Source organism: Lissotriton helveticus, chromosome 2_2, assembly GCF_964261635.1.
Source record: "Lissotriton helveticus chromosome 2_2, aLisHel1.1, whole genome shotgun sequence".
Classification (NCBI taxonomy): domain Eukaryota; kingdom Metazoa; phylum Chordata; class Amphibia; order Caudata; family Salamandridae; genus Lissotriton; species Lissotriton helveticus.
The window spans coordinates 290,737,772-290,746,789 of NC_136060.1; the positions used below are offsets into that span (position 1 = coordinate 290,737,772).

Sequence of the window (9,018 nt, forward strand, 5' to 3'; positions counted from 1 at the left end):
GCATAGTGTAAGGAAGAATGAAGTGTGCAAGGTGTAGTAGCGCACTGCCACTACAGACAATTCATTTTCAATTGAAACTACCTTCAAAATTGCATAGACATACAGTTTTACCGATAAACCAAAACAGCACACAAACAATGAGTGGAAATGGGCATCACCTACTGTTTTGATCGTATTAATCTATTTGTTTTCACCCAACTTACTAAAAAATGTGCCAAGTTTGTGCTTTCCTAATTCTGATATATTCGGAAATATTTGTAGTTAATTTACCGGCATATAAATTTTGTTGTGTGCTGCAAAAAATAACATCCTACTGCATTTTCAGCATCCCCCACTCCCCTACTTATAGCGCCTATTGCATGGCTGTGAAATTGAGAAAGAGGATTGTTTAGGGTATTCTATTAGTAAAAGAGCACTGACCAAAATAAACAAGCTAGTAGCCAGAACATTGCTCCGCACAGGCAAATGAGATTAGTATCAAAGATAAGTAGAATCAGTCAAGCAGAAAGCCATCGACAGACCTGGCCTACCAATTGGCGGTATCCAGAACCTAAACAAGACAAATCTTATTGGGGGAAGCCCGGCAGTGATGGAGGGCAGTGACCAGATGGGTGTAAGAGCACGGGGATATATGCCTGGGAAGCTCCTATAGAGGCTGGCCATCAGAGATGGGACACCCAGAGTTGTTCCTCGGATCGAGGATGCGGAGGGTCATCTTAAGGCTCACACTTAAGACAAAGTAATCCGCAAACGCTTGCACTATCAAAAGCTATGACCGAAGACCACAGCCCCCACGAAAGGTTGTGCATACGCTGTTGCCCCCCCCCCCCAGATTCAGTCAAAAGGGGTGCCCGTCCATCAGAACTTGATACAGCCAAGATCATTGCTGTCCCTAAAACAGGACACTCTCTGGACAGCTGCACCTCATAAAGGCCCATGTACCTAACTAACTCTGAGATTAAGATATTCGCTAAGATCCTAGCTAATGAGGTCCGACAGAACCTGACGTTCTTGATTCAACTTGACCTATGTGGCTTTAAGCCAGCCCGCAGCACCTGCCACTGCATTCGTAGAGTCGAATTGGCCCTTTCCCAAGCGCACTGCCTCCAACATCCCTCTGCCCTACTCTTAATAAACTTTGTGAAGGCACTCAACACGATGATTGGTTCTTCTTGAACAGCGTCCTAGGACGAGCCACGCTAGGAACGCACTTTCGTAAATTTACCAAGTTTCTGTACTCCCAACCGTCAGCACAAGTACAAATAAATGGTTTGCTCTCTACTCCTTTTCCCATACACAAAGGCACCGCCAAGGTTTCCCACTCTCACGGCTCCTCTTTGCGCTGGCCATTGAGTCTCTTGCATGGCTCAAACAATGTGACGCCCAATCCAAGGGCGGTCTGTGAGGATGGACCTAAGGAGAGAATTGCGTTATACGTGGACGATATTCTGCTTTTTTTCTGTCCACTCCCAAGGCCTTGGGCTCCCATTTCTTGGAGCTACTTAACATCCATGAAGAGGCCTCCAGCCTTCGGGTGAATGAAACAATATCGCTGCTGGACCCAGTCAGAGGTGACGAGTTTCTGCTCTTGGCAGTTCGAAATTCCAGCAAATCACCTTCGGATACATACTTCTTTGCTCCCAGAATTAACATGGAGTTCTAGCTTGACACCCCTCGTGACCAAAATGAAAAAAGAGCTTCAGAAATGGCCGTGCATGCCACTCCACATTTTGAGACAGGTTGCCCTCTTCAAGATGCTGATACTGCCTCACTTCCTGTACATGTTAAGTCAAGTCAAGTCAAGATTTGTATAGCGCACTACTCACCCAGAGGGTCTCAAGGCGCTTGAGGGGGGGGTGTTCGCTACTTATCAAATAGCCAGGTATTGAGTTGCTTTCTGAAGGAGAGGTGGTTCTGTGTAAGGCGGAGGTGGGTTGGGAGAGAGTTCCAGGTCTTGGCCGCTAAGTAGGAGAAAGATCTTCCTCCCATGGTAGCTCTTCGGATGCATGGAATCGCGGCGAGGGCTTGATTGGACGATCGGAGTTGGCGGGTGGGGGTGTAAAAGGTCAGGCGCGTGTTGAGGTATTTGGGTCCTAGGTCGTAGAGAGCTTTGTGAGCGTGGGTGAGGAGACGGAATGTTATTCTCTTGTTTACGGGGAGCCAGTGGAGGTCTCTCAGGTGATCGGATATGTGGTTGTGGCGGGGTATGTCTAGGATGAGTCGGGCGGAGGCGTTCTGAATTCGTTGGAGTTTTTTCTGTAATTTGGCTGTGGTTCCGGCGTAGAGGGTGTTTCCGTAGTCCAGTCGGCTTGTGACAAGTGCTTGGGTGACTGTCTTTCTTGTTTCGGTGGGGATCCAGCGGAAGATCTTTCTGAGCATACGTAATATGTTAAAGCATGATGATGAGACAGCATTGACTTGTCTGGTCATTGAGAGGGAGGAGTCTAGGATGAATCCCAGGTTACGAGCATGGTCCGTTGGTTTGGGTGCGCTGCCCAGTGCCGGTGGCCACCACGAGTCGTCCCATGCGGAGGGGGATGATCCTAGGATGAGGACTTCCGTCTTGTCAGAATTCAGTTTTAAGCGGATGTTCTTCATCCATTCGGCTACGTCTTTCATCCCTTCGTGTAGGTTGGTTTTGGCGGTGTTTGGGTCTTTGGTGAGGGAGAGGATCAGCTGTGTGTCGTCAGCGTAGGAGATGATGTTGAGGTTGTGCTGGCGTGCGATGGGTGCGAGGGGGCTCATGTAGACGTTGAAGAGGGTGGGGCTGAGCGAAGATCCTTGTGGAACGCCGCATATGACTTCGGAGGCCTCTGATCTGAATGGGGGGAGGCGGACTCTCTGGGTTCTTCCGGCGAGGAATGAGATGATCCAGTCCAATGCTTTTCCTTGTATCCCGGCGTTGCTGAGGCGTTGTACTAGGGTGCTATGACAGACCGTGTCAAACGCTGCGCATAGGTCCAGGAGGATGAGGGCAGCTGTTTCCCCGTTGTCTAATAGCGTTCGGATGTCGTCTGTGGCTGCGATGAGGGCGGTCTCGGCGCTGTGTTTGGCTCGGAATCCGGACTGTGAGGGGGTCAAGGGAGCCGTTGGACTCGAGGAAGGCGGCGAGCTGACTGTTGACGGCCTTCTCTATGACTTTGGCAGGGAAAGGGAGGAGAGAGATGGGGCGGTAGTTCTTAAGTTCGGTGGGGTCTGCTGTAGGTTTCTTCAGGAGGGCACTAAGTTCGGCATGTTTCCAGCTTTCCGGGAAGGTAGCGATGTTGAGAGAGCAGTTGATGATATCTCGGAGATGGGGTGCTATGATGGAGTCAGCCTTGTTGAAGATGTGGTGGGGGCATGGGTCGGTTGGTGATCCGGAGTGAATGGAGTTCGTCAGGTGGATGGTGTCTTCGGTGCTGATCGGGTTACAGGAGCAAAGGGTGGTGGTGGGGGGCTTTAGTTCGGTGGTAAGGGGGGTGGTCTGGTCGCCGAAGCTGTTATGTATGTCAGCGATTTTGCTGTGGAAGAACGAGGCTAGAGAGTCGCAGAGGTCTTGAGAGGGGGTGATTTCGTTGGAGACGGCGCTGGGATTGGTAGACGATGCTGAAGAGTTCCTTACTGTTGTGGGCGTTGTCGATTCGATCCTTGAATGCTGATTTCTTGGAGGATCGGATCAGCTGGTGGTGTTTGTGGGTGGTGTCCTTGAGGGCGGACATGTTGTCTGTGGTTGGGTTTTTTCGCCAGGTTTTCTCGAGGGTGCGGCAGTTCTTTTTGGAGTTCTTGAGGTCATCATTGAACTAGGAGGCTTTTTTGCTACCTTTGTTGTTGTGATGGTTTTTCAGGGGTGCTAATTCGTCAGCGGAGTGGGTGATCCACTGTGCGAGATTGATGGATGCTTGATTAGGGTCCGATGATTTGGCGGGAGGGTTTTCGTTTAGAGATGTGGTGAGCTGGTCGGTGGTAATTTTGTTCCAGTTTCCGAGATTAGCGAGGTTGTCCAGAAGGGTGGTGGTGTTGCTGTTGTTGTTCTTCTTCAGGTGAAAGTTGAGGTCCCCTAGAAGAATGTAGTCCTCGGAGGGGAGGGCGTGTGAACTGATAAAGTCGGTGATGTCTTCGCTGAATTGTGTGCGGGGTCCTGGTGGTCTGTATATGAGTGCGCCTCTAAGTGTGGTCTTGGGGTCGGTGTGTATCTGGAAGTGAAGGTGTTCGGCGACTGTGAGGGTGTCATCTGAGCTGGTCGTGATGCGGATGGTGTTCTTGTGGACGATGGCGATGCCTCCTCCTGTTTGGTTGATGCGGACCTTTCGGATGATCTTGTACCCGTTCGGGATGGCTATGGCGATGTCGGGCGCTGATGAGGTGTTCATCCAGGTTTCTGTAAGAAAGGCGACGTCCGGTGATGTGGTGTCGAGTAGGTTCCATAGTTCAATAGCGGGGTGAAGAGTGGGGAGGGGATCTATAGAAGGTGCTGTAGGGAGCGGGGGTGGGATCGCGGGGGAGCAGCGGCTGGGAGTGGGGAGGAGAGGGGGCAGGAAAACAACAAAATGGCAGCAAACAACAACAACAAGGTGATGCAGGGCGAGATCGGGCCACAGACACTGAATCAGGCAGCAAAATAAGATTAGCAGCACAAATGTAGAGCAGAGGCTGGCACCCAAATTAATAATAGCAGCAAATGCACAGGCAGCAAATACGATGGCAGCAAATACGATACCAGCACCAATGTGACCAGCCGCCTGAAACTGAACTCAGACAAGACGGAAGTTCTCATCCTGGGCTCCTCGCCCTCCGCCTGGGACGACTCCTGGTGGCCCCCCGCCCTGGGCAGCGCACCCAAACAGACAGACCACGCACGCAACCTGGGCTTCATCCTTGACTCCTCCCTCTCCATGACCAGACAAGTCAACGCCGTCTCCTCGTCCTGCTTCAATATCCTGCGCATGCTACGTAAGATCTTCCGGTGGATCCCCACCGAGACCAGGAAGACGGTCACCCAGGCCCTCGTCACCAGGTGACTGGACTACGGCAACGCCCTCTACGCCGGAACCACCGCCAAGCTCCAGAAGAGTCTTCAGCGGATCCAGAACGCCTCAGCAAGACTCATCCTCGACATCCCCCGACACAGCCGCATCTCCGGACACCCGAGAGACCTGCACTGGCTCCCGGTCAACAAGAGAATCACCTTCCGTCTCCTCACCCACGCACACAAAGCCCTACACAACCAAGGACCAAGATACCTCAACAGCCGCCTCAACTTCTACACTCCCACCCGCCAGCTTCGATCAACCAGCCACGCCCTCGCCGCCGTCCCCCGCATCCGAAGAGCCACAGCAGGAGGAAGGTCCTTCTCCTACCTGGCCGCTAAGACTTGGAACTCCCTCCCGATCCACCTCCGCCTGACCCAAGACCACCTCGCCTTCAGGAAGCTGCTCAAGACCTGGCTGTTCGAGCAGTAGCGGACCCCCCCCCCTCCCCTATCGCCTTGAGACCCTCCGGGTGAGTAGTGCGCTATATAAATGCTATTGATTGATTGATTGAATGTAAAGCACAGGCTGGCACCCCAAATTAATAATGGCAGCAAATGCGCCCAGCAGCCAATACGCTATGCACACAGATTAATAATAGCAGCAAATACGATACCGCAGGCGAGTATGGTATAGAGCACACTATGGCACAGAGATTGTGGAAGCGATGGCCAGGAGCGGGTGGAGTGACCGTGTTTGACGAAGTGAGGACGGTCACCAAAACTTCTCACCCGATAATCAATCAATGGTTTAAAATCCTCAATTCCGCAATTTGCTCTTTCCTATGGGTGAGTGGCCACCATCGAATGCTTTGCTTACTGCCACCAGTCTATGTACGATGGAGGAATGGGGGTGGCAGATTTACAAAGATATTACACAGCCTCGATGTTGGTTGTTATCAAAGATTGACTCAACGGGGTGGGAAAACTCAGCTTAACGAGGAGAACTGGCCCTGCTGGAACAGAGCAAGATAATGGGATTTTTGTACAAAGCACCTATCCCCCTCCCCACTTTCTTCCAGGGATCACTCATGTGGCCCTCCTGTGCTGGAGGACTGCACTCCATCTCACGGGGTGGGGCGTAGATTGACACGGATGATTCTCCTATGGTAAGGGAAGTGGCTGCACCACACTGCAAGACTGGAGGGATTCACAAAATAGGATACGATAGGAATCATCTATCTTCGTGACGTCTGTTCTGGTAGCCACATACAGAAGTTCCACCAGATACAAGAACAGTGCCACCTCTCCCATACTCAGTTTCACAAGAAACTGCAATTACTACTCGCACTTAAAGCTAAAATCCCCCGTGACCCCGAAATTCCTGAATTCAGTACCCTTGAAGTCAAGCTACTAATGGGGAGGCTCGCTCCAGATGCCATTTTCTAGACACATTGTTTCTTGGTCATTAATACCCCAAACTGATTTGCCACTCTAAAACAGCGTTGGGAGACATAAGTTGGTGAATTGGATGACGCACAATGTAGAGAGGCTAGGATGGCACCCCAAGAACTTTCTATTTCACCACACTTCAGATTGACCCAGCCTAATTATCTCCTACATGAGCCCCCTGTGGGTCCAACGTGCCAGGAAGGTTTCCCAAGCCACTTGCTTCTGATGTTCCATATCCAATGCAGATGTTTTCCACGTTGCCTGGTCTTGTCCTGCATTGACTCAATACTAAGAATTGAACAAGAGCTCTCATCAGTGCTTCTCTCTCTCCATGAGTAGCACTGCTGGGGTTGCTATAAGAACTTGGTGACCCAAGAGCGGTGCGCACATTGATTGGGGTCGCCACACTGATTGCCAAGCGCGACATTGCCTGTAACTGGATATCCCCACATCCTCCCTCAATTGCTGAATGGCGGGCGTGGGTGGACTTGTGTGCTCAACAAGATCAACCTATCTATGCTGCTTGGGGTTGCCCACAAAAGACACAGCAAGTTAGGGGGGGTGGGGGGGGAGACCATGGTATCACTCTGACTATTGATTATTGTGTGTCGAGGAAATGTGGCAATGTCTGATTTCGTTGGCCTGCATATTTTGTATAGGTGCTTGAAATATAATAAAACTCGTTTACAATTTTTAAAAGGCTGTGCTATGAAAAGGTGGCAGAAAGCATCCTTCTATCACATTAGGCTCTAAATAAAAGCAACACTAAATTAATAATTAAGAACACACAAAAATACTGGCACTGATGGGAACTACCTTTTCTGAGGAATCATTCCTTGTGCAAGAGTATATCCTACTGCCCCTTGCTGTATGCTGTAGTGGGTGTAAACAAAATTTGAACGATACAACAACACTTCAGTGGTCAAAGGTAACTCACTTAAAGCCCCCTTAAGTAAGTATAAAATACATATCATTTTTGGAAAGGGAAAAGGTCTTGGCTAATGCCTGGCCTAAAAAGGAGTAAACATTCAGCATTTTGCAGTGAAACACCCATTCTTCTCCAAAGCAGACCAGCACTTTGCGGTTGGAGCACCTCAAAAATCACATGCAGCACATAACGAGGAACTTATAACACTGGTATCTTTCACAAGTAAACATACTGGGTGGGCAATAAATGAGGAAATCTGGAGCAAGTTGACATGACTTTACTGCACCAAGGACACTCTGCACCACTTTGGAAAGGAATATGCTTACATTATTCAACCTTTCTTCATATGACTTTTGGTTTAAACCACACACAATTTCGGTAGCTCTACTCTTAACTGAAGTAATGGACCTGGTTAAAAAAAAATAGACTACTGCCTCTGATATACAAGAGTCTTATTCTGTGTCCACTATGTTTTGTGCATGAAGAATTATGGAGATCATGTTCTAGATGCTCAGGAAAAACTGTTTACAAATAGAGCACAATAGGCCCAATTTGATCTCTAATTTGCTACAGAGGCACATTTTGTGAAATGGGCATGATTGGCAAACTATACTCCAGCTCAGACCTCCTAGATAGGATTTACAAATGCCCAGGTTTATGCTAGGCGTTAGGATCAGTGGAACACTCGCCCCAAAGTATGTTATCGTTTTGAGAAATGTTAGCTTGCATTTAAGGGAAAAACTACCTCATTTGTCCTGGTCTCCAGAAATGTTCACATATTAGATATTAAGAAATAACCTTCTTTGAAGCTTTAATAATTCGGCATTTAAAAAAAACTTCTTATGGTATGCTTGTCCTCTTTACCAAATAAAGCACCATGCCTGCTGCAGTCTTCACGGTATGTTGACAATTAGAATGACAACACTATTTTCATTATTCATTAATTAGAAATTGACTTGTTGGTACTTTAATCACATACAATTATATTAATGGCTTGTAAAATGCCAAATACTCAAGCAAGGTCCACGCATGAGCAACTCATCCATTTAATGGTTTCCTTTTCATTCTGGGATTTGTAGTCACGATTTTAAAGAGATCACCGATTACAAGTCTACCAAAGAAAATAAACGGGGCTGCACTAAAACTAACAAACGGAAAAAGTAAGGAGTAAAACGGCACGAGAACTTTGACCGGTTACTACAGTGCACTGTAAACTCACTCTACCTTTTTCTCACTGCTGTACCTCTGCTGTGACCCAGAGAACGCCCTGAGACCGTGTCTGCTTATGTTCTTTGTGAAAAACGCCCTTAACGGTAGCAGCAGCATCTTTTCGGTGTGTAGGAACACACAGCCTATGTCCACAGGGTCTGCGCCCTCTAACACGTGCAGTATACTAGGTGGTGCGAAGGGTACACTGGACTGTCATTTAGGAGGCGAGAGGTGAAAATGTAAGATTGCACATAATTGGTCCCTAACGCTAGATTTTGGTTGGGCACAGTCTATTGAGTTCTCATTGGAGAACGTCATGTCAGTGTAATCCCGCCCAGTTTTCAGTCAATGGAAACGGAAGGAGCAAACTATGATATATATGTTCATGTAACAGACAGCTACCCTCTAACCGGCATCTCTGAAATGTTATGCATTTTTTACACCACTTTTACGCCGCATTTTGTTTGCACGGTCGGAAGCTAGC

At 48.7% G+C, this 9,018-nt stretch overlaps 1 protein-coding gene across 1 annotated transcript in view; it reads right to left on the reverse strand.

Moving 5' to 3' along the window:
• The window catches only part of LAP3 (leucine aminopeptidase 3), a 238,053-nt gene extending 229,270 nt beyond the window's left edge, over positions 1-8,783 (reverse strand). Inside the window, exon 1 of the mRNA XM_078678427.1 lies at positions 8,550-8,783. Within this exon, the coding sequence (XP_078534553.1) occupies positions 8,550-8,651 (102 nt within the window). The 5' untranslated portion in view covers positions 8,652-8,783. The remainder of the gene's footprint in view (positions 1-8,549) is intronic.
• Between the last annotated feature and the right edge of the window lie 235 nt (positions 8,784-9,018).